Source organism: Papio anubis, chromosome 17 (genome assembly GCF_008728515.1).
Source record: "Papio anubis isolate 15944 chromosome 17, Panubis1.0, whole genome shotgun sequence".
NCBI classification, from domain to species: domain Eukaryota; kingdom Metazoa; phylum Chordata; class Mammalia; order Primates; family Cercopithecidae; genus Papio; species Papio anubis.
In genome coordinates this window covers 45,950,906-45,975,467 of record NC_044992.1, presented here as the reverse complement: position 1 = coordinate 45,975,467, position 24,562 = coordinate 45,950,906, and the positions used below count along the sequence as shown (strand labels likewise).

Genomic DNA, 24,562 nt, shown 5'->3' with positions numbered 1-24,562 from the left:
CAGACCCTGGGCACCTGGAGCAAAACATGGAGCCCAGGAGACACGCATCTGAGAGCTGCCAAGGACACAGGCACACGGCCTGCCACGGCCAGATGGCACAGCACCAGATTGTGAGCATCACATGGGGGTCTCAGGCCCCACTCTGCCACTGTGACTGCCACCAATCTGCTTTGCCTTTCTGGGTTTCAGTGAGCCCCTCTATAAGTAGTTACTTCTCTCACAGGGTTGTGAGGAAGAAGGAAGAAAGGGGATGTGTATTAAAGATTACATTCAGAAGGCACTGTGAGTAGTGCTTTGGGTTACCAGGCCACCTTACAGACAGCTTTAGCCAGGTCCCATCCCACTGCGGAATGCCCTGTCCCTGTCATCTCATTCCTTAAACGCATGGAGTTCCTGCTCTCTGCCTGGCAGCGGCAGAGTGCTAGAACTGCTCCCCAGCCGAGCTCATTCATTAATTCAACAGCTCCGCACCTGCTCCTGGGCAAGTACCAGGGATTTAGAGATGAATTAGACTCATCGCCTGCCCCAAGGGCTCTGGCTAGTGGGTACAGATTCATCACTGAGGAAGTGACACAGTAAGACAAGACGGAGCTCAGGGAAGCTTTCGGGAGCATCACCAAGTTGGGCAGAGAGGAATGAGCGGGTGGGAAGCCAGAAGTAGGTTGGTGGGGAGTTCTCAGCAAGGAGGAACTAGGGGCCGAGGGCTTGTCAGACAGCAGCAAACTATCCTTTGGCGTCCGGACAAGTCATTCTCTCCCTGAAGGGCAGCAGAGCTCCCAGGAGGGCCATAGGCCAGTGCCCCCAAGCAGACAGAACACACACACACAGCAGTACGTTACAGCTAGACACACACACACGCACACAGCAGCACCTTACAGCTACACACACACACATACAGCGCAGCACCTACAGCTACACACACACACACACAGCAGCAGCACCTTACAGCTACACACACACACATACAGCAGCAGCACCTTACAGCCACACACACACACATACAGCAGCAGCACCTTACAGCTACACACACACACACACAGCAGCAGCACCTTACAGCTACACACACACACATTACAGCAGCAGCACCTTACAACTACACACACACACACATATAGCAGCAGTGCCTTACAGCTAGACACACACACACACGCACACAGCAGCACCTTAAAGCTACACACACATACAGCAGCAGCACCTTACAGCTACACACACACATACAGCAGCAGCACCTTACAACTACACACACACACATACAGCAGCAGCACCTTACAGCTACACACACACACACACACAGCAGCAGCACCTTACAGCTACACACACACACACAGCAGCAGCACCTTATAGCTACACACACACACACAGCAGCAGCACCTTACAGCTACACACACACACATACAGCAGCAGCACCTTACAGCTACACACACACACACACAGCAGTAGCACCTTACAGCTACACACACACACACATACAGCAGCAGTACCTTACAGCTACACACACACACACACAGCAGCAGCACTTACAGCTACACACACACACATACAGTAGCAGCACTCCATAGCCACATACATATATATGCCTGCATACACACACACACATTGTGCAGTAGCTTATAGCTACACACACACACACACACACAGCAGTGCACTCTTATAGCACACACACATACAGTAGCAGCACTCTTATAGCTACATTACACACACACACAGCAGCAGCACTCTTACAGCTACACACACACACATATAGTGAAAAGTAGCACTTATTGTGCTTACATTACCACACACATACAGAAAGCAGCACCTTTACAGCCACACACACACACACATATACAGCAGCAGCACACCATAGCCACACACACACACACATACAGCAGCACCTTACAGCTACACACACACACATACAGCAGCAGCACCACAGCTACACACACACACACACATACAGCAGCAGCACCTTACAGCTACACACACACACACAGCAGCAGCACCTTACAACTACACACACACACACATACAGCAGCAGCACCTTACAGCTACACACACACACATACAGCAGCAGCATCCTTACAGCTACACACACACACACACATACAGCAGCAGCACCTTTACAGCTACACACACAATACACAGCAGCAGCACTTATTAACTACACACACACACATACAGCAGCAGCAGAATTTTGCAGCTACACACACACACACAGCAGAAGCACCTTACAACTACACACACACACATACAGTAGCACCCATAACTACACACACACACACACACATATTAGTCAAGAAATTTTACAGCTACACACACACACACACACACAGTAGCACTCCATAGCTACACACACATACAGCAGTAGCTTTATAGCCACACACACACACATTACATAGTAGTAGGGCAAATTTTTATAGCTACATTTCACACACATTAATATTGATAGCATAGGGCTACTCTTTTACAGCCATACTACTACACATTACTACTACAGCAGCAGCCTTACAACTACATACTCTCAATAATAATAACATACAGCAGCAGCCACTTTTACAGTTGAAGACACACACACAACAGCACCTCAGAGCCAGAGAGGAAACCAAGTCCGCAGGTAAAAATTATACTTTTATTTGAGTCACCAGGAGAAAGATTCACTTGTGGTTCAAGTCAAATGTTCAGAATCATAACAGGCCAGAAAGATTTGATCCCGAGCACAAGCCCACGAGGGAGGGGACCAAAACAGACTGAAATGAGACAACAACCCCATATAAAAAGATGAGTGGGCGGCTTCACACACGCACACACATACACACACACACGGATGAAATGTTTGGACAGAGGCAAATTTCACGTGGTCATTCCTGTTTCTTTTTAAATACAGGTTTGTAGGGTGGTATTTTGTTTTTTCCAGCTATAAAAAAAGGCCCAAAAGTGCATGTGTGAGGGGGGGAAAGGCAGAAATTAAGCAATAAAGTCATTTTCCCTGGAGGGACATGAGAGGGAGAAAACAGGAGGCAGTGTTGGGAGAACACACTTGGCTCACCACTGGGCTTCTTGTTATTTTTAGTATTGGTCCACAAAAGTTATATTCGCATTCTAGCTTTGATGCCTCTTTCCTAGGATTAAATGAGCTGAAAGACCTCTGTGAACTGTAGAGAAGACCGGGGGCTCAGCCCAGCACAGCCCAGCACAGCCCAGCACAGCCCAGCCCCTCAGGGCTCTGTGCTCTTCTAGGGATGTAATGGTTCTGGTAAGGAACACAGACGCCCAGCAGCCTCCGGGTCACTCAGCACCAGTGTGACAGTCCCTCCTCTTTCTGGGGGTGTGTAAGAAAATGGCCCCTATTTTTAGGACAGGAAGAGTAGAGGGAGGGCCTGCAGCAAGATTCCATAACTGGCTTGCCTTATCTGGGAAGGAGAATTAAGCTGAGTGACAACAGGCTGCTTCTTGCTGCTCCCCCCACTCCACTCACCACTCTCCCAAACTCAGGTCCTCTAAGGGGATGTGTCCCTAACCTTTGGTCCCCAAATCCACATTGTGCTTTGAGATCAAGAGGAAACAGAATGCACCAGCGCCACCCAAGACTCCCAAGAGATTCTCTGCCTCCCCAAGCCCCCACATCGCCCAATATAAGATATTCCACTTGCCTCCACCTAGGCTGGGGCCAGAGAGGAAAAGGGATGGGTCAGGCAGGGCCTCCCCACCCACAGTATTTTCCTCAACCTCTCATTTGGGGTAAATATCCCCAAATCAATTAACAAGCAGTTGACAAAAACACCCATGATGACTGATTGTTGAACAGGCCAACACCTTCAGGTCCTGCCCCTCACCTGGGGGTACAAGTGTGCAAAGGGACAAGAGGCCAACGGCGGGGGGCCTGGTTGGGCTCAGGGTGAAAATGGGATGGGGACTCCCAGAGGGTGGCAAGAAAACCAGAGATGAAATCAAGTGAGGCCAGGGTTGTCACAGCCACCTGCGAGCAGAAAGCAGGAACCGGATATAGCACCATCTTTCCCTCCCCATCCCGGAGGCTGTGCTTCCAGTTTTGCAGCCCTGGGACCCTCTTTCTTGCTTCAAGGGAGCTTTATGTAAGTGATGGGGAGGTCTAGGGAAAGAGCCCCCAGAGTGAGACACCCACAGGGTGACACTTCTGCCACCCTATTCTGCAGCCCTAGACAGAGATGGGGAAAAATATGCCTGGAGTGACAGAGCCTTCCTCTACCCCTTAGCCCCAGCAGGCTGCAGACCCTGTGGCAGCCCCACCAACTCCACACTAACCTCTTACCTTCCACCCTGCATGCTGCAAAGTGCAGTTTGGTGGGCTTCCTCCACTCAGAGATGGGGAGAAGGAGGAACTTCATTCCAAAAACACATAAGGAACTTCTCTCCCCCAGGAGCCCTCCCCTCTCACTGTGGCTTCTGAGGAAACTCTTGAGGGAAGACGGCTCTTCGTACCCTCACATCACCCCACCCACACATAGGCCCAGAGACACCTACAGACACCCCCTGCCCCATCTCTCACATTCACACTCACACACTTGCATGTCAGACACCTGCAGACATACATGCTCCTGCCTCCGCACACCAGGTCTTGGAGGTTTAGTGGTCCTTGCTGGCTTTGTGCAGCTCCAAGTCCACTTGGCACTGGGCTGGGGAGGGGAGGCCACGGAAGGCTCTGAGACATCTTCCCATGAGGAGCAGGGAGGAGCAGCCACCTAACCCAGATCCTGGGGGCTGAGGGAGGCTGAAGACCAAAAGGCCCTGAGGCACCCTTGCCCAATACTTCGGGACCATGGCTTCCAGCCTAGGAGGCAGGCAAGGGTCCCTGGAGACTCGGGGTGGGCGTGGGGAAAGGGGCTGCAGGAGAGAACTCCTTGTTCCCCTCCTTCCGGTAGCCGTCCCTAAAATTAAGAAAGGCAAGAACCTGACCCAAGCGGTGCTTCCTGGGGAGCTCTTTGCCCGCTGCGGGTATGCGTGGGCGGGAGGGCAAAATCACAGTGTGCGAAGGAACGCGTGGGGAGGGGTGAATGCACCCCGCAGCAGGAACCCCGTTCTCCTGTTGTTGCCCCTGAGGAGGGAGGTAGGGAGAGAGACCCCAGGTGGGCAGAGCCCCCTCTCTGAGAAAGAGAAGTAGAGCCCATCCCACTGGTCCCTACACAACGGCAGAGCGCCCGTCGCCATCCCAGGAACCGAGAAGTGGATCCCACTTTGGAGAATGTAGGGAGCCCCTGCCCTGGGGTCCTGGGAGTCTCAGGCTCACCCCAGCCCTGGAATGTGTGGGTATGCGAGGAGCTGGGCAGGAGGACGTGAGGGAAGAGAACAGAGGGGCAGGCGAGGCCCACAGGCCAACAGGTAGGTCTTCCATTCCAGCCCTGCCCCACGGGCCTCACCCTCCCCCAGAGAGGCCCACGCCCGTTCCATCCAGAGAGAAAACCAGGAAGTCGGTCAAGGGGGAAGCCTGCCAGAGGAGGGAGCCCGCGGAAGTGGCAGAAGAAGGCTTCAGTTGGCAAAAGAAGCTGGAAGAGGGGTGGGAATCACAAGCTGTTGCAGGTTTTAAAAAACAGAGACACTGAAGAATGGATGGGTCACGCCCAGGACGGATGCGATGCCGTGGAATGTGCTGAAGACAGATGGGGGCGCTGCAGGTTCAGATGGCCTCCACGTAGTTGGCCGGCAGCATCCCCGTGTCGCCGGTGCGCTCCACCGTCCCGTACATCCAGCCGTCGTCGATCTGCTGCACGTTGATGATGGTGTCACCGTCCTGGAAGGAGACCTCGTCCTCGTCGGCGGCGCTGTAGTCATACACCGCGCGGTACCGCTTCTGTGGGGGAAGTGTGGTCAGCCTAGGGCCCTGGATGCCGGCTCACCTGGGTCTGAGCATTTCTTTCTAACTCTCCAGGACCCTGGAGCAGAGCCTGGGGGAGCAGTGAACTCAGAAATGGAGCACCAGGCTCTGCTACAAAGATTCTTACCTCTGTGTCTTGCTTTCTGAGAGCAATCAATCTTTTACAACCTTTGGCAGCTATTAAGGGCCAGAGGCAGAACAGGGACTGGGTCACATCAGCTCTGCCCCACCTCCCCTGAACAGGACTGCAGTAAGGTCCACCAGCCATGATGACACAGTAATGTCTAAAAATATGACACGCAGGCCAGGTGTAGTGGCTCACACCTGTAATCCCAGCGCTGTGGGAGGCCAAGGCAGGAGAACTGCTTGAGCCCAAAAGTTTGAAATCAGCCTGGGAAACATAGTGAGAACACCGCTCCCCCTCTTTTTTTTTTTTTGAGATGGAGTCTTGCTTTGTCACCCAAGCTGGAGTGCAATGGCGCGATCTTGGCTCACTGCAACATCCACCTCCTGGGTTCAAGTGATTCTCCTGCCTCAGTCTCCCGAGTAGCTGGGACTATAGGTGTGTACCACCATGCCCAGCTAATTTTTGTAGTTTTTTGTAGAGACAGGGTTTCACCATGTTGGCCAGGATGGTCTCAAACTCCTGGTCTCAAGTGATCTGCCCGCCTCGGCCTCCCAAAGTGCTAGGATTACAAGTGTGAGCCCATCTCTACAAAAAATAAAAAATTAGTTAGGCTTAGTGGTACATGCCTGTAGTCTCAGCTACTCAGGAGGCTGAGGTGGGAGGATCACTTCAACCCAGGAGGTTGAGGCTGCAGTGAGCTAGCTGTGATTGCACCACTGCTGCACTCCAGCCTGGGCAGCAGAGCATGACCCTGTCTCAAAAAAGAAAAAACAAAAACAGAAAAAACATGACCTGTATGCTATTATTTGCATGATTATAAGCACCAGTAGTTTCTTTCAGAAGCCATGATGTGTCCTGTCCAAGTTCAGGACAAAGACCTTTCCTTGGGAGAAAAGTCTTCAGGGGACGTGTCTATCAGGTTCCACCTTCCAAGCCTCAGCCAAAATCTGCTGCTTAAGCCCTAGATCTAGGTAATGTCCAGTAAGGCACACAAAATCCTACAGCATCACCTACCACCAGGATGGAGTTTTAAAAAAGGGAGAGGAAAAAAAAAAAAAAGAAAAAGAAATCCTATAGCTATAGACAACATTCTACCTCCCCTGACCTTCACTGCCCTTGACTTGTCTCTGAGGCTCCACAGGACAGTTTGAAACCAACAGGTCTATGGGATAAGAGGTCACACTTCTCATGAAGTGACCTCAGTCTCTCTCATCACCAATTCTGCCTCTGTCTTGGTCTGAGCCGCTCCCATCCATGCCTGTATCCTGTAACAGCCTCCTGATGGTCTCCCTGGTTCTACCCTTAAACCAGCCTCTTCTCAACACAGCTGCCAGGGTGGTCTTCCAAAAACCTATGTCGCTCTGCACAGATCAGAGGTCCCAGAGGCCTTCCTGGGGCCCACAAGTCCCTGCATAATCGGAACTCTTCCCCTCTCCCACTGGAGTCAATCTGGGTTTCCTGCTGCTCCTTGAACTTTCCTAGAATATTCCCGCCTCAGCACCTTCGCGCTTGCTGTCCTCGTTGCACGGCTCACTCTTTCCTTTATTGAGGACTTTGCTCAAATGTCACGTCTTTTTTTTTTCTTTTTTCCAGCCGGAGTTTCACTCTTGTTGCCCAGGCTGGAGTGTAAATGGCATGATCTCGGCTCACTGCAATCTCCACCTCCCAGGTTCAAGCAATTCTCCTGCCTCAGCCTCCCAAGTAGCTGGGATTACAGGCGTGCACCACCATGCCCGGCTAATTTTATATTTTCAGTAGAGACAGGGTTTCACCATGTTGGCCAGGCTGGTTTCGAACTCCTGACTCAAATGATCCGCCCACTTTGGCCTCCCAAAGTGCTAGGATTACAGGCGTGAGCCACTGCACCTGGCCAAATGTCTTTTTTCTTTGGAGATGGGGTCTTGCTCTATCGCCCAGGCTGGAGTGCAGTGGTACGATCTTGGCTCACTGCAACCTCTGCCTCTCCGGTTCAAGCAATGCTACTGCCTCAGTCTCCCGAGTAGCTGGGATTACAGATTACAGGTGCACGCCACCACACTTGGCTAATTTTTGTATTTTTGGTAGACAGGAGGTTTCACCATGTTGGCCAGGCTGATCTCAAACTCCTGACCTCAAGTGATCTGCCCGCCTTGGCCTCCCAAAGTGCTGGGATTACAAGTGTGAGCCACTGCACCTGGCCAAATGTCTTAATCCAGCTGCTTTCTATCCATCCCTCACCCTGCTGTCTTTCTCTTCACAGCATGTCACCGCTGACCTTACCTTATATACCTATTTTCTTACTGCTTTCTTGTTTGTCCCCCTGACTGGAATGTAAGCCCCCAGAGGGCAGGGAAGTGGCTTTATATTCAGAGGTGGACCCCACACATCCAGGACAGACCATTAAGGAGGGAAGGACTGGCTGGGCTGCCTGGAACCTTATCCTTCAGACTAACTCTTGTGCCAGTGCCGCGGGCAGTCCTAACATACCTTTGTTTGTGTGCCCAGAGCATCAGGCTCCAGCCTGCCATTATCTCAGGTGATTTTATCTCTCTAAGTATCTGTTCTCTCCTACGTGAGCTACTTTGAATTCCCAGGCACCCAGCCTGGAGGCGCTGAGCCTGCCAGGAGCTTGGTAAGGGTGGCTCAGCGGCACCCATGGGTAGAGTGAGTGGCAGGACTTATAGATCATTCACTTGCTCTAGGCCTGGCGCAGAGTAGTTGAACCAGAGGGATGCTGCCAGGTCCCCAGCCCAGCAGGGGACACAGAGAAGGTGACCAACACAAAGAGTTCTTTTTAGTTGGAAAAAGTGCTCTGAAGGCAGCCAGTGGAGTTGAGTGGGGCAAAGCATCAGGGTGGTGTGCTTTGCACGGCATGGCTGGGGAGGCCCCTCAGAGGCAGGGGCAGCCTGAGAGCTGAAGGATTTGGGGGCCATTCTCATGACGCGAGGAGAGCAGCGCCCAGGGCTGGAAGGCCCCACACAGAAAGGTGCCTTGTGTGTTCCCAGGTAGCTGGGGTAAGGAAACCCCGCCCAAAGCAGGGTGATTGACCTGCCCATGGTACACCAGGGGTGGAATGCAGGGCCCCAGTCCCAGCCAGCCTCTGCCCACTACGCCAACCAATTTCCTCTCTGCTCATAAGGCTGAGATCCTTATCATCACACACAAGAGTGTGGGTGCAAAGGTCAGGAGAATCCACGAGCTGTGTCCAAGCCTTCCCTGAGGACCCCCTGCCTCTGGCCTCTCCCCTCCGGCCAGTGTTACTCACCCCGCCACCACCTGGGGCGCTGCGCTGTATGGAGACTGGGGCTGCAGGCTCCTTGTAGCCACCATAGGACTGGGCCACCGGCTGCTGCTGGGGCTGCTGGTAAACTGGAAGATGGGAGGAGACAGGGCTCGAAAACTGTCCTGCCAAACCCAGCCCCTCCCAGAGCTCCTGAGAAGCCCATACCATGCACTTCGACCCCATCCCCAACCCAGCTCAAGCCCCACAGCTCAAAGGCTGATGTCCACGTGTGCACATCTGCCTGTGTGGTGTATCCCACAGCAGGGGCTCTGAGCCCCATGACCTGGGGGCCTCTCCTTTCAATCCTCTTGGCGCAGTACAGGCCAGACCCTGGTGCTCACGCCCTCATCCTGGATGAGAATGGGACTTGGGGGCTTGGGAAGCAGTCCTTTCCACGCCTGCATGCGTACATGCATGCGTGCGTGCATGTGTGTATGTGCGTGTGTGTGTCTGTCTCTCGCCGGCTTCCTCCCCACCCCAGCTGGTCCGGCCTCAGGTCCTCTGTCCCCTCTTGCACATGAGAGGCTGAATTGCCTGTTGGTTAAGAGCAAGGCTCCAGAAGGTGTATCTGTCTGTCTGTCTTTTCTCTGGCTTCCTCCCCACCCCACTGGCCTCGCCTTAGGTGGTCTACACCAACAGGCTCTGCACTCACCCGGGGCACTGGTCGGGATGTGGTGAGGCTGCTGCTGCTCCGGGGGCCGCCGGTAGCTGCTGCTTTCCTGGGAATCCCGGCGCTCTGGCTCCATGCCCTCGCCCCCACTAGGGCCCATGCGGCTCTTCTCAAACTCCTCATGGTATTTTATCTGCAAGGTCAGAAGGCACTGGGTAAAGGATCCCACCGCAAACCATCCAGTTCCTTCCCGTGACCCTCAAGATCCCGGGATGGGAGAGACTCCCCAAGAGCTTTGGGCAGAGAAAGCCAGGTCTTGCTCTGGAAGCACCAGCTATGTGCCCTTGGACAAGTGACCTAACCTTGCCAAGCCTCAGTTTTCACCTCTGCAAAATGGGACACCAGTATCTCCCTCAGACGTTGCTGGAAAATGCAATGAAATGACCAACGTAAAAGCACCATGAGAACTAAAGGAACTAAAGAATCAGATCAAAGTTTGTGGTCACTTTTCTTTTTTTATGAGACGGAGTTTTGCTCTGTTGCCCAGGCGGAAGTGCAATGGCATAATCTCGGCTCACCGCAACCTCCACCTCCAGGGTTCAAGCAATTCTCCTGCCTCAGCCTCCTGAGTAGCTGGGATTATAGGTGCCTGCCACTACACCCAGCTAATTTTTTGTATTTTTAGTAGAGACAGGGTTTCATCACATTGACCAGGCTGGTCTCAAACTCCTGACCTCAGGTGATGCACCCACCCCGGTCTCCCAAACTGCAAGGATTGCAGGCATGAGCCACCGCGACCAGCCAAGTGGTCACTTTTATATGCCTGCGGCGGAGGCGGGGTCTGCTCTGTTTCTGCCCTAATCAACAGTAACAACAGCAGCAGCGGTTTACTGAGTTCTTACTGTGCTGGGGCTGTGCTAGGCATTTTATGTCACAGGCTCATGTGAGCTCGTCAGCGCCCCTGAGGGGTAGATTGCAGACCCCATGTAACAGGCAAGAAGGAAACGAAGGGATTGATAAGTGAAGTGAGTGGCCCAAGATCACAGATTCCAGAGCCTGGCTCTTTATCAACAGGCGATTCCGCCTCTTGTGTGCAAGATGTCGCGGGCGCTACAGTCTAGGATGATGCTCTGCTGAGAACCCCAGGCTTTAGGGACAAAAAGTGCCAGACCCTCCCTGAGGGTGAGACATTGTGTTGGAGATGGGCTCCTTCTCGGGTCAGGTTCCAAAAATGGGCAGAGAGGCCCAAAGAAGTCACATCCCTCAGGAACACCCCACTAGGCAGGCATGTGAGGCTCCAAGCCCGCAAGTCAGTCTCTTGCCCCCACAGGGCAGTACTGGCTACAGAGACCCCCACCTTGACCGCCACCACCCAGGAGTCTGGAGTTGGACCTCATGTTGTTTGAGGGCTGTGACTGTGCCTGCCTGGGGATGGCTGCATTAGCCATCAAGGTCAGGAGGGCAGGGGAGGCAGGTGCCCACCAAGCCAAGTCGGGGAGGGGAGGGAAGCTGCACTCTGCCTAGGCCCCTTGGGTGCTGTGGCGGAGGACTTGTCCAGTTTGGGGGAACCAGAGACCCTGCTACCTCCATCAGAGACCTAAGCAGAGTCAGCCAGAGGAAGCCCCACCCCCACTACCAGAAAGAAACCTCAGGGTCAACTGGCCCATTTGTGTCCAGAGCCTCAGCCCCAGCTCAATCCTCTTAGCCAACTGAGTCAGAGAGAAACGGTCGTTCATCCACCTTGTCGTCTTCAGGCTGAGTCCCATAGTGGGACCAGAACACCGGCCTCGGTGTTGCCTGCTAGATTCAGATTCTGATCGGCCCCAGGCTTCCTCCATCTCCCAACCTCCATGGCACCTTCTCTGGACACCAGTCTTTCCTCCTCTCAGGTCTGAAAACTGTCCAGATGGCCTTCTGGGGCTGCCCCAGACTCCCAAAGACAGGCCTGCCAAGGTCTCCTAGATCTCAGCCTAAGAGCCAGACCCTGGAGAATCACGGGTGACTCCCCACGCTTGCAGCACCCTGACCTTGTGGCGCCCTGACCCTGTGGCAAACAGATCCTGCGGCATCCTGGCCCAGTGGCACCCTAACCCTGTGGCACCCTGGCCCTGTGGCAATCTGACCCTGTGGCACCCTTGCTCCCACTCTCCTTCCTCCAGCCACTCCATGAGGCATAAGGCCCATACCTTCACACCTCACATGCCTGGATCCAGCTGCTCTAGCCCCACCTGGGCCAGCCCAGACCCGGCCCCCAGGCTCATATGGGACAGGGGAAAAGTCAAGATCCCTATTCCCAGGCAACCGTATATCAGGTGGGTTTTGAGGCCTGCATTGCATGCACCTGCAGCAAAAATACACCACAAGAAAAGCGGGTGATAAGGCGAGCACAGTGGTTCACACCTATAATCCCAGAACTTTGGGAGGCCAAGGTGGGTGGGTCACTTGAGGTCAGGAGTTCAAGACCAGCCTGGCCAACGTGGTGAAACCTGTCTCTACTAAAAATACAAAAATTAGCTGGGTGTACTGACAGGCGCCTGTAATCCCAGCTACTCGGGAGGCTGAGGCAAAAGGATAGCTTGAACCCAGGAGGCAGAGGTTGCAGTGGGCCAAGATCATACCACTGTACTCCAGCCTGGGTGACTCTGTCTTAAAATTAAAAAAAAAAAAAAAAAAAAAAAAAAAGATGAGTTACAGAGCCTCACATACATATCTCATTGCCACGAATGGGAAAAGACCTCCAGGTGGGCCCATTCATTGGGGAGGGAGCCAGCCCCGGCCAGACTGACCACGCCCAACCCCACTAGGAAGGGCACCAGGGCACTCCCAGACACGGGGCCCATGCCCTGCTCTCAGATCCCTAAGACAAGGCCAGAAGTGACTCTCCCAGCCCACTCCCTCAGCAGCACCCTGTCCGCTGGTTGGGGGTGGTGGGGGAAGACAAGGGAAGGGGATACCAGTCACAGCCCTAGTTGATACACTTCATGCATATCAGCTCACTGAATCCTCCCCTCTGAGGTAGTCAATGTCATATCCCAATATCCAGAGAGGCTAAGGGACCTGCCCAAGATCATCTGGACACATGGTGGTAGGGAGGGAAGGGATTAAGGTCAACCTGAAGGCAGCCCACCCTCGCCACTCAAGGGCGGTCCAGCCTTCTCTCATCCTTCAAGGTCCATCTCGGCACCTCATCCTTGGGACGCTGGCCCTGGCTCCAGGCTGAACCCAGGGCTTCCACAGCACCCGGGACTGGGCTGTGCTGTCGGTGGGTGGTGTCCCCCCTCAACTGGATGGAAACTCCTGGAAGGTAGTGAAGGAGCCGGTTATTCTGATGCCAGGGCCTCCCACAGCACTGCACACCCCAGGCCTCGGGACTGGCTTAAGAGAACAGACCAAGATCCTGGAGACCCTTGAGCTTTGCTTCTTAAAATGTGGTCTCCAGTCCGGGCGTGGTGGCTCACACCTGTAATCCCAGCACTTTGGGAGGCTGAGACTGGTGGATCACCTGAGGTCAGGAGTTTGAGACCAGGCTGGCCAACATGGCCAGGCACCTGTGATCCCAGCTACTCAGGAGGCTGAGGCACGAGAATTGCTTGAACCCCGGAGGCGGAGGTTGCAGTGAGCCGAGATAGCGCCATTGCACTCCATCCTGGGCAACAGAGTGAGACTCCATCTCAAAAAAAAAGGGAAGAAAAAAAAAAGTGGTCTCCAGACTACCTGTGTCTGACTCAACTGGGCTCCTTGTTAGAATGCAGGTTCTGGGGCCTTCCAGAGAATCTACAAAATCAGGGCTGGGGTTCTGGAATATGCATTTTGGAAAAAAGCTTCCCAGGTAAGTCTGAAGCAGGCTTCAAGTCTGAGAATGGGTGGTCTAGAGCAGAAGCTGGGAAACTATGGTCCATGGACCAAATCCAGCCCACAGCCGGCTGCTAAGAACGCGTTCCACATTTTTTAATGCTTGGCAGGGGGCGGTGGAGGGGGGGAAGAAGAACCAAAAGAGGAATAATATTTCATGACACATGAAATTTCTCTGAAATTCAAATTTCAGCCTCCAGAAATAAAGTTTTATTGGAACACAGCCACACCCACTCAATTACCTCTTATCTGTGGCTGCTTTCACGGCAGAACTACAGAACTGAGTTGCTGCCACACAGGCCATATGGCCACAAAGCCTGAGATACCTCCTACCCAGCCCATTACAGAAAAAATTTACTGACCCTTGTTTGCCAAAATGACGGCATACTCCTATTGGTTAAATGTATTTTAGCACAACCTTCCTGAATTATGTATATTTTATAAGTTACACAGAAGTTATCACTTGACAAATATAGAATGTATATTGTAAAACTTGCACCAAAAAATGAATATTAAAAGTATGAGATGGCCAGGTGCGGTGGCTCACACCTTTAATCCCAGCACTTTGGGAGGCCAAGGCCGGCAGATCGCTTGAGGTCAGGAGTTTCAAGACTAGCCTGGCCGACACAGTGAAACCCCGTCTCAACTAAAAATACAAAACTTAGTCGGGCGTGGTGGTGGGCAACTGTAATCCCAGCTACTTGGGAGGCCGAGTCATGAGAATCACTTGAACCCAGGAGATGGAGATTGCAGTGAGCCGAGATCGAGCCACTGCACTCCAGCCTGGGTGACAGAGTGAGTCCATCTCAAATGAATGAATGAATGAATGAGATGAGATGAGATGAAAAAGAACCAGAACCAGGAGTTCTAGAGTTTTCTTCCTATAGGAACATGCAGGCTGTCCCACACCTTGACGACCCCTGGTAGGCTCTATCCTCTTCACTTTTCTTTTTTTGAGACAGAGTCTTGCTCTGTCACCCAGGCTGGAGTGCAGTGGCACAATCTCAGCTTACTGCACCTTCCGTCTCCCAGGTTCAAGTGATTCTCCTGCCTCAGCCTTCTGAGTAGCTGGGATTACAGGCGCCCGCCACCACGCCCGGCTAATTTTTGTATTTTTAGTAGAGACAGGGTTTTACTAAAACCCTGTTGGCCAGGCTGGTCTTGAACTTCTCGACCTTGTGATCTGCCCACCTCGGCCTCCCAAAGTGCTGGGATTACAGCCGTGAGTCACAGTGCCCGGCCTCCTCTTCACTTTCCAGAGAGGAAACTGGTGGGGAGAGGAACAACCACAGAAAGGTGTGAGGGCTCAGGGTTTGAGGATCCGGGAGGACAGAAGTGAGACAGAGAGTGAAGAGAGCGACAGCTCTCCCCCACCCTCAGGGGAAACTCAGAAAGCAAGACACCAAGACAAGGAGAGCAACTGGTCCTTCCCAGACGGCTCAGGCCTGCAGGAACTTCCTCCAGACCCTGGTAGGAACCTGGCGGAAGCCGGCTTCACTTCCTGTTCCCCAGGACACTGGCCCGCTTTTCCTGATCTGAGAAAATGGGGTGGGAGCAGTGGGGTGGGAAGAGGAGGAGAGGCAAAGCCTGCTGTTTCCCGGAGCACCCCTGCCCCATCAGGGCTGTCCTAGCCTGGGCAGTCCCTTTTGGGCATCCCCTCCACACACCGGCTCTGCTGTCCCCTCTCCCCCTTGGCACTCGCTGTGCACAAAAGGCAAGAGCAAGCACATGGCCAGGCAGAGCTTACACGTTAACAGCTGGGAACACCTGCATTGTTGCTGCTCCTGCTGGCTGAACAGCCGACAGTTCCTGCAGCCCAGGCTGGGGGCACAGGGAGGGCAGTGGCGAGGGCCTGGACAGAGTCTGGAGGGAGTCCAGTCTGGACACAGAGGGCAGTTTACTTAGGGGTTTGGGTCAGGATCAGCCGCTCCTTTCCCAGCACCCTCCGTTCAGGCTGGAGCAAGGACCCGCACCCACGTGGCAGCACAGGCTAAGCCTGTTCCTGAGGTGAGGCAGCCAGCCCTGGCCAGGCTGAAAACCCATCCGACCCCAACACCCACTGGGAGGGGCACTCCAGGTGACGTTCTCACAGACCCAGCACAGGAGGTGAGTCTCCTGAGCCCCACTCTCTTAGTGACCCCTGTCCACTGGTGTTGGTGGTGGGGAGGGCACAAGGGAAGGGGCCACCCCTCCTGAGGCCTCCAGGCTCACAAGGCATCTGGCCTTCCAACTTGTGTCCCGAAGTGGGAAAGGTGCCAGCTTCCCTTGTTTCCTTTCTGTTAAGGAAAAGAGCAGGCCCCTGAGAACACGTGACCAGGGAGGGAAGTGCAGACACGGACTGGACAGGGAGCTGCCCTGCGCCCCGAAGATGCCGGCAGGGGGCCTGCAGGGACAGGTGTCCTTGATGTTGGGGGCCCAGATGAATATGTGACAGCTTCCCTGGACGTGACCCTATCTGCATTAGCGATGGGGTGACAGGGAGCCTTTTCCCCTGGGAGGAGAGCAGGTCTGGACCCCACAGGCTCAGTCCCTTATGATGGGCCGCACTGTTGCCAGACCAATGCCTCATCCTTGGGGGAGCCGTATGCTTACTCACATGACCTTGGGAGAGTCACTTTCCCCTCTGGGTCTCAGTTTCCTCATCTGTAAACAAGGCCATGGTACCATCTGCTCCCAGGCAGTCCTGGGAACCCCGACCAGCTCTAGGAACCTGAGCAAACTCTAAGCTGAAAGCAAGTATGGACACGTGGGTATTCCCATAAAGGGCTGGGGAAACCGATCTTGCTTCTCAAAAAGTCATGACACATAGATAAATGTATCTCAAGTTATGGCCAGCTGACCCAGACAGCTGGAGGAATAGCTGCCTGAACCCAGGACACCCTTTCCGGGTGGCTATCAATGTTCACAACCTCTGCAGCTGCACAGCTCTTCACACAGCTCGACCAAGCTGTTCATACCCTGACAATCATCGCCCTGAAAAATGAGTCGGACACACACACTTGCATTCCCATTTTACAAAAGAGGAAAATGAGGCTCAGAAATTAAATGACTTCCCGAGGCAGAGCTTTCATTGCTCAGTAACAGCCAAGGCTGGCTGATGACACAAGGACAAAATCCCAGCTAGACCGGCCCTTTCCTGAGAACAGGCGTGGAGCAGGGTTACCACACGTCCCAGTTCATGTCTGCGACCCAGGGATGAACTTCAATGCACCCCTTTTCACTCTCAACATGAATGACCATCAGAAAGTCACCCTAACTCGAGAGAGAGGGACACCAGGCAGGCAACTCAGGATGGGCGGTACAGAGGGGCTAAATGGACTCAGAAAAAGTGAGGCTCAGCTCCCTCCAGCCTGGGCCCACCTGGACAAAATTCCCAAACCCTCAGCTTCCTCTCCCTCCCCTCCCCAGCAAATGAGGAAATTGTGTTATTACTCTCCTGACCCACCTACTGGTTTGTTAAGCAAATAGGCACATGAGGGGTATGTTAGCACATTCAAAAGGCAAAGAAACATTTCCCAGCTTCCAAGGGCCTGGCTGATCCCTGCTCCAAGCTCTGAAAAGTTCTGGCCTTCTGAGAGCCCTGAGTGAGGACCGCCCTAAGCCCAGACATGTCAGCACAGTCCCAGCTTGGGATCTGTCCTGGGCCTCTGTGGACAGAGGCCACACTCTACCTGTCCCATGAGGTCCAAGTACATGTGGGTTCAGGGGTCCGGGCCTAAGGACCCTCCCGACTCAGCCAGGACCCTACTAGCTGGGACTCCTGGATGACAAGTTAGGGTCCATGACAAAGCTCTGCTAGCTTAGGTTCCGTTTTCTGACCCCCCTGCTCTCCCAACTGTGGTGGAAAATAAAAGTCTGACTCTCCATACGGTGCTCCTCACATGATTCTACATCACGGTGAATGAGGGAACAGCAGGCTCCGGGTGGAATCATCAGCTCACCAGCTAGGCTCTTTTTTTGGGTGCCCTTACATGCATTACTCCTTTTCTTTTTCCTTCCTTCTTTCCTTCTTGCTTTCTTGCTTTCTTTCTTGCTTTCTTGACAGTCTTGCTGTCGCCCAGGATGGAGTGCAGTGGTGCGATCTCAGCTCACTGCAGCCTCCACCTCCCAAGTTCAACCAATTCTCCCGCTTCAGTCTCCCAAGCAGCTGAGATTACAGGGGCGCACCACCATGCCCAACTATTTTTTTCTATTTTTAGTGGAGGCAGGGGTTTGCCATGTTGGTCAGGCTGGTCTCAAACTCCTGGCCTCAAATAATCTGCCTGCCTCAGCCTGCCAAAGTGCTGGGATTACAGGCCTGAGCCACCGCGCCTGACCTCGTTTCCTTTTCTCAGCCAGTCCAAGAATTATCGCCGTTTTACAGATGGGGAAACCAAGGCTCAAGATGTGGGCAAACAGTGGGTTAAGTCAGAATCCAGTTCAAACATCAGAGCCTCAGTTCTCAACCACCATGCAACACTGTTCCCCATTAGAGACTCAAAATATTTTATTTTATTTATTTATTCTTTAGAGACAGGGTCTCGCTCTGTCACCCAGGCTGGAGTGTGATGGCACGATCACAGCTCACCGCAGCCTCAAACTCCTGGGCTCAAGCAATCTTACCACCTCAGCCGCTCCAGTAGCTGGGACTACAGGTGGATGCCACCAGGCATGGCTAATTTTCTTTCTTTTTTTGTAGAGATGGGATCTTGCTATGTTGCCCAGGCAAATCTTAAACTGCTGGCCTCAAGCAATCCTCCCACCACAGCCTCCCAAACTGTTAGGATATAGGCATGAGCCTACCATCCCCAATATTTTATTTTTAAAACAAAAGTCTGCACTCAACTTCATTAGTAATCACAGAAATGCAATTTAAAACCATGGGCTATCACACTCCACACAATCAAAATGCTAAAATGAAGGTATCTGAGCACATGGAGCAAATGAAACTCATCTCTGCTGATGGGAGGGTAAATCAGTGCAGCCACTTGGAAAATAGTTCCTTATTATCTGGTAAACTTGAAGGAACACACATTTTTTTTTTTCCTTTTTTTTTTTTTTTGAGACGGAATCTCACTCTGTCGCCCAGGCTGGAGTGCAGTGGTGCAATCTCAGCTCACTGCAACCTCTGCCTCCCGGGTTCAAGTGATTCTCCCTGCCTCAGCCTCCAGAGTACTTGGGATTGCGCCACCGAGCCTGGCTAATTTTTTGTATTTTTAGTTGTGATGGGGTTTCACCGTGTTAGCCAGGATGGTCTCGATCTCTTGACGTCATGATCCACCCACTTCGGCCTCCCAAAGTGCTGGGATTACAGGCATGAGCCACCGCGCCCGGCCCAAGGAGCACACATTCTAAGATGCAGCAGTTCCAACATACATAGACCTCAGGAGATATTTACAAAAATGTTCATAGCAACTAGAAACAGTACAAATGTCCACCAGCAACAGAATCAATAAAACGTGGTATAAACAAACAATGGAATACTATATAGCAATGAAAAAGAATGTACCACCGCCACACGCAAATATATGGATGAATCTTTAAACCCAATGGCATGCAAGAGAAGCAAGATACACAAAATTACTCTGTGTTCAAAATCAGGAAAAGCAGGCCGGGCGCGGTGGCTCAAGCCTGTAATCCCAGCACTTTGGGAGGCCGAGGCGGGCGGATCACAAGGTCAGGAGATCGAGACCACAGTGAAACCCCGTCTCTACTAAAAATACAAAAAATTAGCCGGGCGCGGTGGTGGGCGCCTGTAGTCCCAGCTACTCAGGAGGCTGAGGCAGGAGAATGGCGTGAACCCGGGAAGCGGAGCCTGCAGTGAGCCGAGATCCCGCCACGGCACACCAGCCCGGGCCCAAACCGCAAAACCCCATCTAAAAAAAAAAAAAAATCAGGAAAAGCAAAACTATAGTGTTTAAGAATACATAATTACATATTAAAATTATAATGAAAAATATATGCTTTCAAAATCAAACTAGAGGATTGTCCAACAAACCTGCCTTCAGACTATTTGACTCTGGGGACAAAACTTTGGTTGATTATTTGCTATTGATTAGGGCCAGACTCTAAAGATTGAAGCTCAGACAAAATAAAAAATGCTAATTATTTCTGGCCAACTGAGATGCAAAGCATTTCTGCCTGCAGCAAAGATATCTTCAAAGTTTATGGTTTTATTTTCCTGTAGGACAATAACTAATGTGTAACTAATGGTAGGCCCTTAACCAGTTCTGTAGTTAACTGTATCCAGCACTTTCTTTTTCTTTCTTTTTTTTTTTTTTTTGAGACAGAGTCTTGCTCTGTTGCCCAGGCTGGAGTGCAATGCTTTAATCTCAACTCACTGCAACCTCTACCTCCTGGGTTCAAGCAATTGTCCTGCCTCAGCTTCAAAGTAGCCAGGACGCTACAGGTGTCTTCCTGCATACAACTAGCTATATTTTAGTAGAGGCTGAGGAGTTTCACCATGTTGGCCAGGCTGGTCTTGAACTCTGGACCTTGGGTGATCTGCCTGCCTTGGCCTCCCAAAGTGCTGGGATCTAGACAAGAGCTACCTTGCCCGGCCCCAGCACTTTCTTTCACAGATTAGCATTTACCTCTGCCTCTCATATTCCTCAGCTTTAATCTCTAGCTGGTTCCCTTATAATTAAAGATATGATAAGTACTTACTACATGGGAGTTACATTTTTAACACTGTGAACACTGGGCTCTTGATAGGCGTAGGGTAATACAATGTATAGTATACCTGCCTGGTGAAACAGGTGTTTACTGTATATGTTACTATGTGTCATATTTCACACATAAAAAAAGTTTTAAGGACACAAAATTGTATACAGAAAATCAATATGTAAGTAATAAAAGAAGAGGCTTCAATAAAGGGACTGCTGCAACCAAAGTTTCCCATCCTTGAACACTGCTAGAGCTCATGACAAAAGACCATGATTCCTAACATGTAACCTTTATCCCATAGCGTGGAGCCATCAAAAGGCAACTCTTTAGATGCCTTTAATGATGACACAACTACTCACCATAGATGCGTAATATACTAGCCTCTTTCCTCCTTTCCACACTTTCTCAGTACTAGACAATAGCCAAACTTTTCTGCCAAACTTCACTTCATGTCCCTTCTCTGGCTACAGTGTAGAAAGCAGACCAGTGTGCCTTTAAAGTATTAACAACATCGACAACATAACCGGGTGTGATGGCGTGTGCCTGTAATCCCAGCAATCTGGGAGTCTTAGGCCGGGGTTCACTTAAACCCAGGAGTTCAAGGCTGCAGTGAGCTATGATCACGTGACTACACTCCAGCCTGGGCAACATAGCAAGACCCTATCTCTACAAAAAATATAACAATTAGCTGGGCATGGTGGTATATGCCTGTAGTCCCAGCTACTCAGGAGGTTGAGGTGAGAGGACCACTTGTGCCCAAGAGTTCGAGGCTGCAGTGACCTATGATCGTGCCACTGTACTCCAGCCTGGGCAACAGAGCAAGACCTTGTCTCAAAAATAATAATGATGATAATAATAATAGTGACATCATTTATCATATGCCAAGAACTTGGTATTTTCCTTGCAACCACCCGTCAAAGTAGGGCCTACTGTCCCATTTTTACAAATGAGGAAACTGAGGCTCAAAGAACCCTGCCTGGCCCCAGAATGACAGAAGCTAGGATCTGGGCCCTTACCATCTCCTCCTACCTCACTGTCTCGCCGTTTAGCAACACTGAAGACAGACTGCACTTATCCAAAGCAGACACCCCAGAGGAGACCAGATACTTGTTTTTAAAATGCTCTGGCTGGTAAAAAGCCCTAGTCTGCAGCATATCCCTCCAGGGAAGCAAATTCTCATCCTTTTGCAAGATGGCCTGACCTTTAGAAATAACTGGAGTCAGCTGGGCGCAGTGGCTCACGCCTGTAATCCCAGCACTTCGGGAGGCCAAGGCGGGCAGATCACCTGACGTCAGGAGTTCGAGACCAGTCAGACCAATATGACAAAACCCTGTGTCTACTAAAAATTAGCCGGGAGTGGTGGCGTGTACTTGCAGTCCTAGCTACGCAGGAGGCTGAGGCAGAAGAATCGCTTCAATCCGGGAGGCAGAGGTTGCAGTGAGCCGAGATCGTGCCACTGCACTCCAGCCTGGGTGACAGAGCGAGACTCCGTCTCAAAAAAATAAATAAATAAAAATAAAAAATAAATAAATAAAATAACTGGAGTCATTTGGTGCTAATCTGGGAAGCAAAGCAACAAGCTACATGCAGGAACAGGAATGCTATTTTGGATACAAAACAAAAGGTGTGGCTCTAAACACCCTCTTTCCCAAAACGCTTCAGGAGGTTGGGAAAACTTAGCAATGGTTTTATGTGTGGTTTAAAGCTCCCTGGGCCAGGCGGGTGGCTCATGCCTGTGGTCCCGGAGAGGCCGAGGTGGGCGGATCGCTTGAGTCCAGGAGTTTAAGACAACGTAGTGAGACCCTGTGTCTAATAAAATTAAAAAAAAAAAAAAAAAAAAAAATCTCCCCTGGGAGGCCAGGTGAGGTGGCTCACCCCTATAATCCCAGCACTTTGGGGGGCTGAGGCGGGAGGATAACTTCAATCCAGGAGTTTGAGACCAGCCTGGGCAACATAGCAAGACAGTGTCTCTGCAAAAAAAAAAAGAAAAATTAGCTGGGCATGGTGGTGTGCATACCTGTGGTCCCAGCTACTCGGAGGCTGAGGTGGGAGGATAGCTTGAGCTCAGAAAGTTGAGGCTGCACTGAGCCACGAACACACCACCACACTCCAGCCCAGATGACAGAGCGAAACCCTGTCTCAAAAATAAAAATAGGCCGGGCTCGGTGGCTCATGCCTGTAATCCCAGCGTTTTGGAAGGCCGAGGCGGATGGATCACGAGGTCAGGAGATTGAAACCATCCTGACTAACACGGTGAAACCCCATCTCTACTAAAAATACAAAAACAAAATTAGCCGGGCGTGGTGGCTGACGCCTGTAGTCCCAGCTACTTAGGAGGCTGAGGCAAGAGAATGGCATGAACCCAGTGAGCCGAGATCGCACCACTGCACTCCAGGCTGCATGACAGAGCGAGACTCCGTCTCAAAAAAAATAAATAAATAAAAATAAAAAATAGAAATACAGCTCCCCGGGGTTCTGAGGCACAGCCTGATCTGGCACCCTCTGACTTAGGGGTTGAAGCTTTTTCAGACTTTTAGGTGGTGGCTCTCAAACTTCAGAGAGCACCACAGAAACCCAGGGAATGTGTTTAACATGCTGATTCCTGGGACCCACTCCCAGAGACGCTGATTCTGGCAGCCAGGGGAGAAGGCCTGTGAGTCCGCATTTTCAGTCAACCCTACAGGTGACTGTGCTACAGCTGTCTGGAGGCCCGTATCGGACAGACTGTAATTGCCTTCATTAAAACCAAGAGTCTCCAGGCTTTGCAGTCACACCCCACAGGTCTCTGCTAAAGCTGCAAAAGCAGCTACCAGGTCGCGCTCAATCCCTTCCCCCAGCTCCTGCAGAGGACCATCAGCTAACTGCAGAGTAAAAGATGGTTATCTCCTGAGGTGTGGAGATAACCATCCTGGCTTGGCCAGGGTGGTGAGTTTTGTCACTAGGTGGTGAGTTTTGTCACTAGGATATTAACACCTCTAATAACTGGGGGAGGGAAGAAGAGGAGGTGGCTTAGGCTGAGTGTGGAGTGTTCTGGAAGCCTTCCAGAAAGGGAAGCAGGGATGACTGGGCTCGTCTCCCTCCTCCAAAACCCACAGGGTGAAGCAATGAGTGAATGGCCAGGGGGCCGGGGTTGCAGACTGGGAGCAACTGTCACTGATAAAAGACAAGGGCCTTTACATGAAAAGCCGCAGGGGCTGAAGAGCCAACATTCCAGTTCTGTGAACCATTCCACTCCGGGTTTTCCCCATAATCTAAGACCATCTTCCCCCTCCCCGACTTTCCAAGTGGTGAGCTCTGAGACACAGACCTAAAGGGTCTTTCTTACCCTTTGGAGGGTCTAAGCCAAAGGGAAGCTCCAGGGTGTGAGGCCAGGCCCTGGCATATAAAGAATCAACCGTGACAGGCCTCTGGCAGTTGTGGGTGGGGAGAAGGATGAGCGTGCCGCCCCGGGCATGCCCTGCTAGCCAAAGGGAAGCATGCCATTTCCTCAGGCCACCAATTTCAAACTGCAGGTCAACAATCCAGTTGCAAAACCCATTCACAGTAAGTCTGTAACCAGCATCTTTTTGTTTTGTTTTTTTTGAGACGGAGTCTCAAGTCTCGCTCTGTTGCCAGGCTGGAGTGCAGTGGCACAATCTCAGCTCACTGCAACCTGCAGTGCCATCACGCCTGGCTAGTTTTTGTTTTTTGTTTCTGTTTTTGTTTTTTGTAGAAACAGAGTTTTGCCATATTGCCCAGGCTGGTCTCAAACTCCTGGGCTCACGCAATCCTCCCACCTTAGTCTCCCAAAGTGTTGGGAATACAGTCCTTGAAGGGACTGTATTATGTGAGGGTGGAGAGAGGCCTGCAACCAGCATCTTTAGAAAAGATCTGAATGTGGCCGAGCACGGTGGCTCACACTTGTAATCCCAGCACTTTGGGAGGCCGAGGTGGGCAGACCACCTGAGGTCGGGCATTCGAGACCAGCCTGGCCAACATGGTGAAACCCTGTCTCTACCAAAAATACAAAAATTAGCCGGGGGTGGTGGCGCACGCCTGTAGTCCCAGCTACTCTACTTGGGAGGCTAAGGCAGGAGAATCACTTGAGCCCTGGAGGCGGAGCACCACTGCACTCCAGCCTGAGCAGCAGAGCAAGACTGTCTCAAAAAAAAAAAAGAAAAACAAAGATCTGAACTCCCTCTAAGTAGGAAGTACTCATTCATGAAAGCTTCTATTCTGTTTTCCCTCTACATAAATGTA

At 51.9% G+C, this 24,562-nt stretch overlaps 1 protein-coding gene across 3 annotated transcripts in view; it reads right to left on the bottom strand.

The window, feature by feature from the left end:
- Positions 1-2,586: 2,586 nt before the first annotated feature.
- The window catches only part of LASP1 (LIM and SH3 protein 1), a 52,027-nt gene continuing 30,051 nt past the window's right edge, over positions 2,587-24,562 (bottom strand). For all 3 annotated transcript variants that reach the window (XM_003912915.4, XM_009190479.4, XM_009190480.3), the window contains 3 exons: positions 9,869-10,019; positions 9,199-9,302; positions 2,587-5,803 (listed from right to left, as the gene is read on the bottom strand). In XM_003912915.4, coding sequence (XP_003912964.1) covers positions 5,630-5,803; positions 9,199-9,302; positions 9,869-10,019 — 429 coding nt within the window. In that variant the 3' untranslated portion in view covers positions 2,587-5,629. The remainder of the gene's footprint in view (positions 5,804-9,198; positions 9,303-9,868; positions 10,020-24,562) is intronic.